Raw genomic sequence first — 14,844 nt, forward strand, 5'->3', positions numbered from 1 at the left:
AACTAGAAAGAACTTGGGAGAAGGACTTTCACCCCATACAAAATGCTGGGGCAACTGCCATCCATATATAAAAAGAACTGAAGACCTATTTCATATTAGTTGGGGGGGGGGAGATATTAAGTACAAAATTATAAAATATTATCAGGACAATAAATAAGAATAGATTCATACCTATGAGATGCTATCTTATACAAGCATGCAAAATCAAGTTTAAAATATTGAAATTAAGAATGTTTGTCCATTAAATGTTATTCAAAAGGAAGGAAAAGAAAGGCCCTAAATTCGGAAAAGGTTTCTATAATGAATTATCTATAAACCCTTGAGATACACCAAATATTATGAACATCTAGCAGGAAACAAAACCAAACCCATAGCAAAATGTATAGAAAATACAAAGAGGAATTTAAAAAGAAATACAATGGTCAGTAACCATCTAAAATTGTTTTACTTCAAAAATCAACCTAAAAAGAATGAAAATAAGTCATTTCTTTGTAATGAGCAACCTGAAATATATTTGTCATTGAAACAAGTCAATAGCAAAAAAAATCACAATAGTGAGCAAGAGAAACAATTTATGAAATACCATCTTCTTATATAAATATCAAAACCAAGTAAAATTACAGTGGTGCACAGCTTCCAAAAGTTTAGAGTCTTTCCACTCACAGTTTCAGAACTGCAATTAAACCCAGGTAAATGCCAGCCCTGTGTGCTTGGCACTGCGGGACAACACGAATCAAGCATGCTGCCCTTCTCGTTTCTGCTTGTGACAGTTATTTTCATTATTTTGCCCAGTATTTGGGCTATCTGACGCTTAACCAATGAGAATGCCCGGTTTAAACGTGGCTCCTAAGTATTTGATATAAGATGAAGAATTAAAAACAGTAAGTTATCCTTCCTCCTTCCCAAGACTCCGGATCCTCCACACTGCCCACTCGTGTCAATCCCGCCGTCAGTCTCCACATGAGCCAACAGCAAACCGCGTCAGTAATTCCGTCTCCCTTCGCCAGGACTCAGAGCCCTGTCTATCTGCTTCCCCCTTGTCTGCTGTCCTGTCACAGCTCTCAAATATAATGAAGGATCCTTGGAGACCGTCTACTCAGAGCTGCTAGGTAAGACACCATTTTTCTAATTCTCCAAATCTGGTCATCCATGCCGTCTCTACCAGATAAGCATTTAGTCACTGTCCTCCGTTCCTCAGTGTATGGGACCAGTGGACAACTGCATTTTTCAACACTTATTGACTTGTTTCTTCAAAATAGACTTGGTAAGAGAACTTTCATTCATCATTTGTAGAGAATTTATAATAAAGAATGGAAGGGTTTTTTGTTTTGTTTTGGTTTTTGAAGACAGGGTTTTGCTGTAGCTTTGGAGCCTGTCCTGGAACTAGCTCTTGTAGACCAGGCTGGCCTCGAACTCAGAGATCCGCCTGCCTCTGCCTCCCGAGTGCTGGGATTAAAGGCGTGCGCCACCACCGCCTGGTGGAAGTTTTTTTAAGCTTACAGTTTACAAAGCTTACCTTAGCAGTTAAAATTCAGCTTACGAATACAAATGTGGTAGGTGACAATGTATTTATTATATATGTCAAACAATGCTAATAGCTAAATAAAGAATGCATACTCCCCTATCCCAAGCAACGCTGACAATCTACACTTAAAATACCTGAATTATACCCCACCTCAAAGGTATGCAGCAAGGCTCTGGTGAGGATTCTGTAAGACGTGTAGGTCTCCACTACCAATCTACCACCTAACTAAGCTATCAGATCTTCTTTAAAGTCTTATTACTTCCCATTTCTTGTACAATGTAGTTCTACTTATCTGACCTGTACTTTATGCCAGCTGTTGCAAGGCTACTCTTGTTTCCAGCTATAGGGTTACAGTAATGTCCTGGGCTTGCCACTCAGCTTTCATGCACAATGTAAGCTACACTTGGCCACTCTTAGCTCACAGCCTTTCAAGACTCAGTGCATACCTTGCTACAGACAGTAACTGTCTGTAATCATAGCATCACAAAGGCTGAAGGAGAAGGACTGCCACAAGTCCAAAGCTAGCCAAGACTGCAAGTCAACCCAGGCAACAGAGTAAGACCCTGCCTCAAAAAAACAAATCAAATTCTTATTTTTGCTTAATTGTTCCAATCCTGGGAAACAAGTCTTCCCTGAACTCTTAAGGTACATCTCATGCACATCATCTGCATGGTAGAAACCTTGCATATTATTTCTGGTTTCCTTTTTTTCTCAAGTAGGTAGTACGGTAGTATGTACTGAGAGGATTCCTGTTTCCGTCAACTCCTCAAAAACTCTACGTTCAATGACATTTAGTGAAGATGACGAGGATCACAAGCTGATGCCAATGAACTTAAAGTTGTTTCTGTTTGTCTGTTTAAAAAGCAATAGCACTAGCATGAGTTAAGCTGAAAAAAGAAGCAAACCCCCAGGCACGGACAAGCTAAACTCACAGCCTGCCTAAAAAGACAAGGGAGGGCTTAGAAGTCGAGAAGCAATGAACATTTCTGTCCTAATTTCAGCCAGCAACTAAGGCTACTTTGTGATGAAAATTCAAAATCTGTTTTAAAAATAGAATATTATAGTCACGGATCTTGAAATTATTAAGGCATCAATCTTCTGTTATAAAAATTAGTGAGACATTCATAGTTATTACAAACTACTACCTGGCTATTCTTGCAATCACCCGTGAACCAATTACTGAACTGTGAAAACCGTATCATGGGTTACCTTCAGATAGCGCTCGATGTTGTTCATCAAAATATCGATTTCTTCCTTGGACCACATTCCCTGCTTCCATTTATGTCCTTTAAAAGAAATTAGTGTGATACAAATAAAAGAACTCTTACACAAAATATTACCCTTTGAGAGGAATAAAACACAACATATTTCTCTTGTGATAAAATTGCCACTGAGAACAGAACTGGGTTAACCGGGTACTCTATTCATCTGAGTGCAGTAACTATTGTAACCTTACTGAATAAAGTTCATGAAAACGATTTTTAGAGTACCACTTCTCTTGTGGAAGTGTAACATTGCTGAGATAAAAGGAGAGTCAGATCGTACTCAAAAGTTTTTGGAAAAGTTTCTTTCATAAAAAAATAATTTTATAGGCCAAAAAAAAAAAAAGTACTAAAGATTCTAGAGCTAAACACAAAAAGCCAGCTCCCAAGCAAACTGTCAGAGTATTTACTGTACTGTGTCTTCCCGTCAGAGAAGCACAGTGCACCCCGCAGTTCTTTTTTGATAACAGCTTCCCCAGATGCGCTGGTGAGCACCATAGCAACGTAAATGTTCTCATGTTTAAGCTTCGAAGAGACTCTCAAAAACACAAGAAAAGTTCACTTTCTCCTCTTACACAATAACTGAATTGCCTCTTAAATGCCACCACAGCGTATCTGTTCAAAAATAACATGTAAGACTGAATCTGTATCAGAAATACAAAGGTAACAGTTATTGTAAAATAAGTGGCATTAAGGTATCATTCATGGTGAAATTTAAATGCAATAGAAAGTTCAGTTACATTACTTGGTTCCACCAAGGATGTCTCAATTCAGAATCTTGATGACAACAAGCCTTTCTAGTCCCAAGGCTTCTGATATTAGGATCCAATATTCTGCTTATCTTACCTTTGTTAGTGAGAGAATCCTTATCTTCTTTAGTTGTAAACCATGCTTGGCTAACTGCTGAAACTTCCTCAGTGCCCAATGGAGATATTTCATCTAGTTGATCATTCTGTAAAATCTTTAAAAAGAAAAAAAAAAGGGAGGGTTAGAAGCTTGATTAATGCCCAAGTGGATTTACATTTACATTTGTTGAGGCTAGGAATTATAAAATTCTAACATAATTCAATTTCATGTGTACACTGGCTTCAGCTTTTTATAAATTAGGTGAATACCATCATTTGAGGAAGCTGGGTGTTGTGGCATATATCTAGAATCCTGGCATTTGGGAGGCTGAAGCAGGATTTTGGTTTCCCAGCCTGGGTTATATACCTTCTGTTTCAGAAAATAATAATAATATATTCCAAGCTGGGTGCAGTTGCACATGCCTTTAATCCCAGCCCTTGGGAGGCAAAGGCAGAGTCAGGCAGATCTCTGTGAGTTCAAAGTCAGTCTGGTCTAAAAGTGAGTTCCAGGACAGCTGGAGTTACACAATAAGATCCTATCTCAAAAGAAAAAGAAAAATAATCAACCTAACAAGAAAAAAAATATACTTCAAAATCATTTAGGCATTTTGTATATAAAATGAACTTTTCTATCCAGTTGCTATGACCTTCACATAGGAGAAAGCAGTCTCCCTTTCTTGGTTGTTAATACTGGCTACTGTCCTCAGGGGTGATTTCCTTTCACTTAATATAGTTTCTTCATAAAAGATTATCAGAGTAAATTATATCAAGGCAAAATCACTGCTTCATTTAACTGGTAATGTTGTGTTAGTCCCGTGAAGACGATTCGCAGCCTTAAATGGTGCATGCTCCTCTCAAAGAACTACTATAGTGTTAGCGGTCACTGCACCCAGAGATCCTTCTGCATTCACGCTGGCTACAGTTTTAGCATATTCAAACTAAGTAGGGAGGAACAAAGCTTCACAGAACAGACTTGACCCTGGGCATGCTTTAAAAGATTTACTACCTGTTGTTAAAAACCACACTGCTCTGGATGTAACCAAAGACAGAATAACTTCTATAGATACAACAAGAAGTTCAGGAGAGATCACAAAACAAGTATTTTGATAAATGACTAGAGACCAAAACAAAAAGCATACATAAAAATGGCATTGAAATTGAGGGTTTGGTAGACACAGGTGCAGACATAATAATTTCACCAAAATCTTGGCATCTAGACTAGCCTTTTTAGGATGTAAATATTCAGCTTCTTGGGACTGGAACTTTATCTCAGGTAAAAAATGTCAAGTATATACAGTCAGAAGGACAGATAGAAACATTAAAATAAAATTAAAACTATATATGGCTAACACAGCAATGAATTTATGGGGATGCATGTTGCAGCAGTGTTCCTCCAATCTCAAAACCAAACCACAAAATAATGCTTCTGAGAGAAATATTAGAAGGTATTGTTGTGCTGGAGAGATGGCTCAGAGGTTAAGAGCATGGGTTGCTCTTCCAGAGGTCCTGAGTTCAAGTCCCAACATGGTTCACAACCATTCCTAATGAGTTCTGGCGCCCTCTGCTGGCCTCCAGGCAGACATACAGGCAGAACACTATATACATAATAAAAAGAAATCCTGTCACGGAAAACCAAAATAGAAAAAAAAAAAAAAAAAAGGTACTATCTAGAACAGTCACAGATTCCTGAAAAAATATGAAGAGAAGACCCTATTAGTTATTTAGGATAAAAGATAGGTTTACAAAAAATTCAACCAGAGAAAGTATAAATCAGGAAAGATTGATAACAATCTCTTAATGATTTTCAAAAATTGTTAGGAGATATTATCTGGCCACAGCCCCCACCTGGATTGACAACTCAAGAACTAAGTAATTTTTAAAAACCTGACAAGGTGAAAAGAACTTAAATAGTCCAAGAAAATTATCAACTGAGGCTGAGAGACAACTGGGTTTGTTAGAAGTGAAATTACAGGATGTACATGTGGATCACTTGGATCCAGAGCTGTACTGTACTCTGGTTCTTTTTGCCACCTACACAGTCTTCCACAGGGATTCTCATGCAGAAAGAAGACGATATTTTAGAATGGACAGTTTTACCACACAGCAAAAAATTAAAGAGCTATGTAGAAAAGGTTTCTGAATTGATTCTAAAAGGAAAAGTGAGATTTTATAAACTGTGGTACCTTTTACTAATGTTGAAATTGCCTCATTATGGGCAGAAAATGAACATTTTCTTGCAGTATTTTTTTTTTCAGGGAGAGATTAGCAACAAATATCACAAAAGCAAGAGATTTCATTTTATAGAAAGAACTAATTAGTATTCTCCCTCATATAATAAAAGAAATACGAACTTCTGGAGCCCCTACATTCTATACTGATGCAAATAGATCAGGAAAAACAGGCTCTAAGTCAGAAAAGTTAAGTAAAGTGGCTCAAAGCTCTTATGATTCAGTTTAAAAGTCAGAATTATATGGGATTCTCATGGTATCATTAGATTTTTCCAGAATCTCTTAATATAGTTACTGACTCTCAATATGTTGAAGTTTTACACATTAAAACTACTGAACTTATTCCAGATGCTTCAGAATTAACTTTTTTATTCAACTATAACAAAGTAATCAGAAATAGAAATCATTCCTTGTACATAACACATATCAGATCCCACAGGGGTCTACCAGGCTCTCAAGCACAGGTAATGATGAAATGGACCAGCTATTGGTAGGAAATGTACTACAGCTCAGAATTTCATAAGAAACACCATGTTAACAGCAAAAGTTTGAAGAAAGACTTTTCTATCACTTGGCAAGAAGCCAAGGAAATTATAATGACGTGCCCTACTTTCTCTGTGTATAACGAAAACTCCATTACCTAAAAGTACTTAAAGAATTGATATTTCGGGCTGGAGAGATGGCTCAGTGGTTAAGAGCACTGACTGCTCTTCCAGAGGTCCTGAGTTCAATCCCCAGCAACCATGTGGTGGTGGCTCACAACCATCCATAATGAGATCTGGTGCCCTCTTCTGGCCTACAGGCAGGATACTGAATGAATGAATGAATAAATAAATAAATAAATAAATAAATAAATATCTTAAAAAAGGAATTGGTATTTGGCAAATGGATATGTTTCATTTTACAGAATTTTTAAAACTAAAATATGTGCACTGTACCATAGCCACATATTTAGGATTTCAATGAACAACCATATTTAGGATTTCAATGAGCAACATATTTAGAATTTCAATGAGCAAATACTAGTCTCAAACATTTATATTGGTATATTTTTGTATGTTGATACAGATTTAAGGTTACTGATTTTATACTGTATACATTTCTACTCTTGTTTAAGTTATTGTACCTACGCAGCTCACTTAGCAATCTAATGTAAATTTCCAGTCCTTGAAAGTTATTATTAAAAACTATACAGGATAATTAAGAAATATAGATTAGTAGTTAGTCATCAAGCAATCAAATTTTAACCATGTTAGAAATGTTTCAAGATCAAATAGAGATATATATTCTCGATAGACAGATGGTCTTCAAATACTTCAGAGATCTACAGAATATCCATTTAAGATATTTTTTATAACATAAGGCCTATCTATTCTTGATAGTGAGACACATCTGCTCCTAGCAGCACCAATTTACTTCAAAAAAGGATTGGGCGTCAAAGAACCTCCACTGGAGTTTGTTTCACTGCCGGCAAAGTCAGTCACTTTCCAAAGAAACTGCCCATGCCTCAACTGCTGACAAGCATGCTGTCCACATTGGACAAGTAGAACACAGAAGGAAACTGCTCAACTTCGCCAAGACAAGATAAAACAGTCCTTCAAAATTTCCTGCTCACAAAAGTCTGTCAGATATTCTAGGCTGAAGACGATGCCCCAATGTTGCAGAGGAATCTTGGAATGACTGTCCCGACAACCAGTTATCTCTATTATTTCTATAGTTTTGGAAGCTGTTTGCTCTGCAGTTTCTGTTTACTCGGGTAATATTGTATACATTTCGGGTTTCTGATGAGGTTGAAGACTAGATAATCACAGTAAGTTTTCCTTAGTTACTATAGAAAGTAAGTTAGGTACAAAACTTTGGACACACCAAGAGAGGATAGATAATGTATTTTCTCTGAGTTTGCCAAATACAAACGAACTGGACGTTATGAATGTAATTCTTGCTTGAATATTGTTCTTACTGTATATAGTTTTACTTTTTTTAATACTTTTTTTATATAGACAATACCTCATTGCATATAGTTTTATTATGTCAGAGTTAAAACCTTACCTTTTTATTTAGACAAAAAGGGGGAAATTTTGCAAGAGAACTTTCTACTCTGTCCCCTGAAAACTGTCTATAAATTGAATCCTAATTCAGAGGACAGAGTTCATGCTCAGGTGACCAGAATAGGCCAGAGTTGTTTTTTTTTTTTTTTTTTTTTGGCTGACTCAGGTGGAAAAGGGACACAGGAAGGAAGGAGGAGGGGCTTTAGGAGTTCCGAGGCCCTTTCTGGATCTTGGAAAAGCAGACAAAGGTAAACTGGGCTTTTCTCTGTTGCTTTTGGATTTATCAGATTCATACTCTGCTATCTGACTCCTGGATGTTTATTAATAATAGAATAATTTAGATAACTGTCACACTGAATCCCATTTTCCTTTGAAATAGATAATCTGTCAAGTGAAAGAGCAGAACACAATGAGAATAGCCATGTCTCTATGGTTATCCCCCTTTAAGGGCCTATTTGTGGACAAGATTTAAATCTAGCTAGAAATCATCGGACAGCTAGTGAGAAGGCTCGGAAGGTAAAGACCGACTGCCATCTATCTTGGTGACCTGAATTCAATTCCCAGAATGCATGCTGTGGAAGGAGAGAAACCGCTTTTTCTGACTTTCACATGTATGTTGTAGGATGTCCACGTGCACATATGCATACACACACACACACACACACACACACACACACACACATGCACGCACTCACGCACGCACATGAGAAACCACTGGGACAAGTATAACAAGTCTTAACCGTTTCAACTTGTGTCATACATTTAAGACTTTTTAACACTACTAAACGAAATGGTTATAAACTGAGAACTGAGACAAACTAGATGTAGCTCCTCCTACTAGTTTGAAGTCAGCCTAAGCTATAGAAAGAGACCCCATCTGAGAAAAGAACACAAAACAAAACTCTTACAGCTGATCATTTAAATTCATTAGTCTCACAAGACAGTAAACCCCCACTCTAAAAACTACCTGTAAGGCAGAACCCAGTCTCATCTGTTGATGCCTGGGGCTAGTTCCTGTGCAATGATGGTCTAGTCAAAAACTCTTTCCTACCATAATATCTTGGAGGGCATCTCCTAAGTTTTCTTCTAGATGTTTCAGGTCCTTTTGAACAGATCTTTGGAGAAGGTGAAAGAACAGATTGCAGGGAGCTTTACCAGTACTTTCGTCATCTTTGTGAAAAATTAAGCGGGCACAGCTTTGTTACTTTACTGGGTCCTCTATTTGTCTATTTCTATGTCAGCAGCAGGCTGTCTTTATCGTTAGAGTTGTACAGATTAATTTGAGGTCTGGTACTGTAATGACTACAGCATTGTTCTTACTCCTTAGGATTGAGGTTCCATAGGAATTCTTGTATTGCTTTTTATGGTCCTGTGAAATATGACATCGGAAGTCGGATAGGTATTGCATACTTGTATGAATTGATTGTGGTAATAAAGTCACTTTCATGGTATTCATTTTGTCAACCCAGGAACATGAACTATCTTCCCATTGTCTAGTTTCTCTTGTGATTCCCTTTTCTCATCTCTTAGTGTCTTTTGTTGTAGAAGTCTTTTACTACTTTAGCACTGGAGACACAGTCCACTCAATAGGGTCTTTTAAGTAAAATAGTCCGTGGTCTATAAATGGAGACTTTGATTTCTTCTCTTCCTATTTGATGGAGGAGAGTTATCTGTCTATGTTTCTTTCATTGGTTAATTAATAAAGAAAACTGCCTTGGCCCTTTAAGAGGACAGAAAATTAGGTAGGTGGAGTAGACAGAACAGAATTATGGGAACAAGGAAGTAGAGTGGGGGAGACGCTTCAGGCATTCGCCATTGGAGTCTCCATGCTGCTCCTCTCCGAGATGGACGCAGGTTAAGATCTCTCCTGGTAAGGCACACCTCGTGGTGCTACCCAGATTACTAAATATGGGTTAAAGGAAGATGTGAGAATTAGCCTATAAGAGGCTACAGATAATGGGCCAGGCAGTGTTTTAAAAGAATACAGTTTCCGTGTAATTATTTCGGATAAAGCTAGCCGGTTGCTGGGAACTGGGCGGCGGGAACACAGCCCGCCGCTTCACACTACAGATTGGCGCTCCAACGTGGTGACTAAATCCACTTAAAAACCTTGCCCGCTTGGTATCGGAAAGAAAGTACTCTGAGACCATGCCAATGGCTCACTGCTCCCTGCCTGTACCTGGGCAGATGGCGGAATCAGGCTTAGGCGAGCGGGACAGCATTTGCGGATTCCTGCCGCCATAGAGATGTTTTCAGACTGCGTGGTGCTCTGCGTGTCAGATTTGGCTGTAACTTGGATGAAAAGAGTTTCTGTGCTGCACGCTCAGTCTCAGAATTAAACTGCTGAGTGCGGCTCCAATGTCGACTGCTGTGTGCCTGGAACTGTGTGCGGCTCAGGGGCACCAAATGACTGAGGCAGGAGCGGCTTTGGCTCTGCTCCGCCATGCTGAACTGTGCTGATCTCAGGCAGGATCTATCGTAATTACCACAATAACTGCGCAGTTAAGGTTTAGACTTGGCTGTAAACAGGCAGTACCGTATTACCTATAAGTGGCGCAACTTAAGTTTTTAAGAAGTGCTTAACCTTTTAAGAAATGCTCCTGGATAGTAAAAAATTACAGATTCACAATAGAAAAGATTCAGACATAGAAGGCCTTTAAATGGCTCACGTAGGCTTAAAAGAGAGAAAAAGAAAATATAGAGAATAAAGTTAATGCCTTAAAAAAAAAGGTTAAAGTCTTTAAAGAGACAGAGTACAGATAGTTATAGATTAAAAGAAGTAAAGTGATAGAGTAAAAATAAGCCACGTAAAAATGGAAAATTCACAGAGAGTCTGGATTATGTATTTTGTTGTGTTTTCTTTGAAATTTTTGACTGTAAAGGAGCTAAATACAGAGAGACATTTCATTATATGGGCTGCCAGGCTAGACCAGAATGGACATCTTAACGGTATGACTTCAGGATTTGGATCTAAGAACATGATGCTTTGGAAAAGAGTTTCTTCTTTTGTTTTCACAGAGGACGAGACTCTGTGGATTGCTTCTATCCCAATATGGTATGATAGACCACGCCCTCCTGAAAGGTTGCTGTGAACATCTTCAAAAAATTACTTCACTCAACTGCCAACTGAGAGGAACCTAGCACACAGGTTACACCATGAAAGACCTAAATAACAGCGCCCCCATTCAGCAGGAAGCAGTTTGGAGAGAAAAAACTGCGCCCATTTTCCCAAATATTGCTTATAAATGTTCTTTTACATTTAAAGGGGGAGATGATATAGATATGAATTTGCATTGGTATAGATTTTAAGGTCAATTTTGTTATATGTATATGTATTTCTGATCTTGATTAAGCTATTGTGATTGTAGTTCATTTTAAAAACTGTAATGTATAATTAGGAAATATAGGTTGTTAATGGATAATCATTGATAATAGTTAAGCTTGTAGTCATGTTATTAGATTTTCTAGATATGTAGAGATATATTTCAGTTAGATAGACATTCTTCATATCTTTCAAAGACTGCAGAATATGGCATTTAATGTTTTAATAACTTAGGGTTTTTCATGACAATGAGACACGTCTGCTCCTGGCAGCACCAATCTACTTCAAGAGGAAGATGGGCATCGAAGAGGCTACTTATGGAGTTTGTTAGCCATTTGGGCAAGAAACTGCTCTTGGCTGGACTGTTCCATAAACTGGACACAAGGAACCCGCAGAGAGAGGACTGCTGAACTTGCCTAAAGGTGAGATGGTCTTTCGGGGTTCCTGATTCGTGAAGGAGTCTGCGAGACGTTCTGCAGGACACAGCAGAAAGTGACTGAACTGTCTTTGGAATTTTTCTGCTTCATGGAAATGTCTGCTGGATACTGTGGGCCTGAAGCCCGAGGATGGATGCCCCAACGGTACAGGGGAACTTTGGGTGACTGTCCAGGCAGCGAGTTGTCTCTGTCATTTCTAGAGTTTTATAAGTTACTTATTTCTTGTTTACTTAGGTAGCATTGTATCCTTCTGGAGTCTTTGATGGAGTTGAAGAATAAATAGGTAGTTATAGATTTCCTTAGTTATGATAAAAGATAAAATAGATTTAAATATTGTAACTGTAATACTTGCTTGATAACTGTTTTGTTATATGTAATTTTGCTATGTTAAAATTGAAGCCTTTCTTTTTTGTTTAAACAGAAAAAGGGGAAATGATGGAGGAGAGTTATCTGTCTATGTTTCTTTCATTGGTTAATTAATAAAGAAAACTGCCTTGGCCCTTTAAGAGGACAGAAAATTAGGTAGGTGGAGTAGACAGAACAGAATTATGGGAACAAGGAAGTAGAGTGGGGGAGACGCTTCAGGCATTCGCCATTGGAGTCTCCATGCTGCTCCTCTCCGAGATGGACGCAGGTTAAGATCTCTCCTGGTAAGGCACACCTCGTGGTGCTACCCAGATTACTAAATATGGGTTAAAGGAAGATGTGAGAATTAGCCTATAAGAGGCTACAGATAATGGGCCAGGCAGTGTTTTAAAAGAATACAGTTTCCGTGTAATTATTTCGGATAAAGCTAGCCGGTTGCTGGGAACTGGGCGGCGGGAACACAGCCCGCCGCTTCACACTACACCTATTTTTGTCCTTTTATGTTTTTCTTTTGTCTAACTGCTATAGTTAACGCTTCAAGCATTCTACGGAAAAATAGAGGGAAATGTATGTCCTTCTTTCATTCCTAACTTCAGAGGAAATGATCTCAACTTGTCTCCATTTAATATAAAGTTAGCTATAGGTCTGTTTTATACAGCCTTTATGTATGTATGTATGTATGTATGTATGTATGTATGTATGTATTTATTTATTTCTAAAGTCTCTAGGACTTTTACCATGGAGGCACTCTGGACTTTGTCAAATGCCTTTTTGGCATCAACTAAAATAGTACTAGATAATGAAAAATTATAAAATAGGTATTATTCAGCTCTAAAGAAAATGAAATAGCAAAATATGCAGGAAAATGGATAGAGCACAGGTTAAAGAGAAATCATACAATCTCAGAGAGAAGAAAATTGCATGTTTTCACATGTGCAGTATTAGTCAGTACTATACATTAAAGACTGGTGGTGGCACACCTTTAATCCCAGGACTCAGGAGACAGAGGAATGCGATCTCTGTGAGTTTCAAGCTAGCCTGGTCTACAGAGTGAGTTCCAGGACAGCCAGAGCTGTCACACAGAGAAACCCCGTCTTGAAAAAACAAACAACAAAAATGAAATGAAAACCAGGGGAATGACGTGACAGTCCCTGCTCAGAAGAAAGGATTTTTCTACTGCTTTAGGAGAACTGAGAAAAGTTCTACCCACTGAAATAGGACACACGCCTGAGGTGTTCTCAGCTCTTGATGCTACTATCAACCTGGAACTCTTGTGTTTCTTAAGTGAAAGGCCACTGAGATGCGCGTCATAAAAATGTTCCGATGCTTCTAATTAAAAAATACTAAGTAGTTTATGAAATGAAGATATGAAGCAAAAGGATAAACCAACGAAAACAAAAGGCACAATCAGGCAGACATAAATTTAGAATACACACACATTTCAGATTTGGCCCACACTAAGACAGCACATTAAGAACATTAAGGCCTGGCCAGTAATCCTCACAACACATGTGAAAACGTATCTAGTTCTACAAGTACCAAACAGTAGGACCATAATCACTGCTATTAACAGCTCAAGTAAAATCTTTGGACACAGACGAATGCAGACCCATCATTTCCCATTTTAACAGCCACGAATCACTCTACGGCGAAGAAATATCTAATTTTGCTTGCAGCATGGGGGACCGGGAACCTGAATGACAGGTCTTCCACTAATTTCATTGTTGCGATGCTGTAAAAGTATACGCTTATCATTTCTTCCACAAGCTGCGCGTAATAACCATGTCCCTCTCTGAAGCCAGTTTAAAGACATACTATACCTGAATCTGTGTCACAGTTCCCTCAGAGAGTTCATCGTCTGCCACCTCTGTGGTCGCCGTCATGGTCACCTCAAAGCTCTGCTCATTTTCTGAAACTTCAAGAAAACAATGATTCATCTCCGCAATAATAATCATAGAAACTAATCATCCTAACGAAATCCATGGGGAGAGTGTGATCATCTAATTTCCTAACATGCTTCTTAACGATACAGTGCACGTTAATTTGCTTAAGAGACACAGATGCCAGGTAGCAAGGTCCTTCCATGGGGCTTACACTCTAATAAACAAGATAAACAAGTGGGTGAGTCTTACAAGCCAAGGACAAAATAAAGTAGGAAAAGGAATGAGGTGAAGCGAAGCAGTATGTCTGAATTTTAGGTGAGAGCTGGGGGACAAGACCTGGGACACAGGAAGAAGGCTGGTCCTGGCGGGGTCTTGCAGATAGTGCACGCTGAGAATGGCACAAGCATACTCAAGTCTACTGCTACAGCAGATGCGGTGACAACAGAAGGAGACCTTGTAAGCACCTGCAGAGATAACAACTCGGAGACTAGAAAGCACAGGATGACTCTGAGCAGAGAAACGACACAGACGCTTTAATCTTAACGGCACTGCTCTTGTTGCTGGGAGGAAAGCACCCGAAGGGCAGAAGGGCTGGAGACATCTGATCTGGAAGAGGCTAATGCTCTAGTGTACGAGAGGACAGTGGTTTGGACTGGGTGGAACCATCAGTAGATCAAATTCTGAGTAAGTGGTGATGGAACCAATGAGATTTGAAGACAGACTAGACGTGTGGGAAATTGGAAAGTCAAGGATGACAGGTGCTTGTCCCCTTCTTTTTTAAGTACAAGCAACAAGAAGAACAGACTAGTACTAAGCATTCGTGAATATTCAGATATTTACCAAACATCAAGAATTCAGGAAAACCCCGGTGACTCTACTGTAACAGGCATGTCTAAGATAAGTCTGGTTAAAATAAGTCGGGCTATCA

At 38.6% G+C, this 14,844-nt stretch overlaps 1 protein-coding gene across 2 annotated transcripts in view; it reads right to left on the reverse strand.

The window, feature by feature from the left end:
- The window catches only part of Dmtf1 (cyclin D binding myb like transcription factor 1), a 49,107-nt gene that overhangs the window by 16,546 nt on the left and 17,717 nt on the right, over positions 1-14,844 (reverse strand). For both annotated transcript variants that reach the window (XM_038315522.2, XM_038315521.2), the window contains exons 5-7: positions 13,854-13,948; positions 3,634-3,748; positions 2,735-2,811 (exon numbers count right to left, since the gene is read on the reverse strand). In XM_038315522.2, coding sequence (XP_038171450.1) covers positions 2,735-2,811; positions 3,634-3,748; positions 13,854-13,948 — 287 coding nt within the window. The remainder of the gene's footprint in view (positions 1-2,734; positions 2,812-3,633; positions 3,749-13,853; positions 13,949-14,844) is intronic.

Source organism: Arvicola amphibius, chromosome 18, assembly GCF_903992535.2.
Source record: "Arvicola amphibius chromosome 18, mArvAmp1.2, whole genome shotgun sequence".
Classification (NCBI taxonomy): domain Eukaryota; kingdom Metazoa; phylum Chordata; class Mammalia; order Rodentia; family Cricetidae; genus Arvicola; species Arvicola amphibius.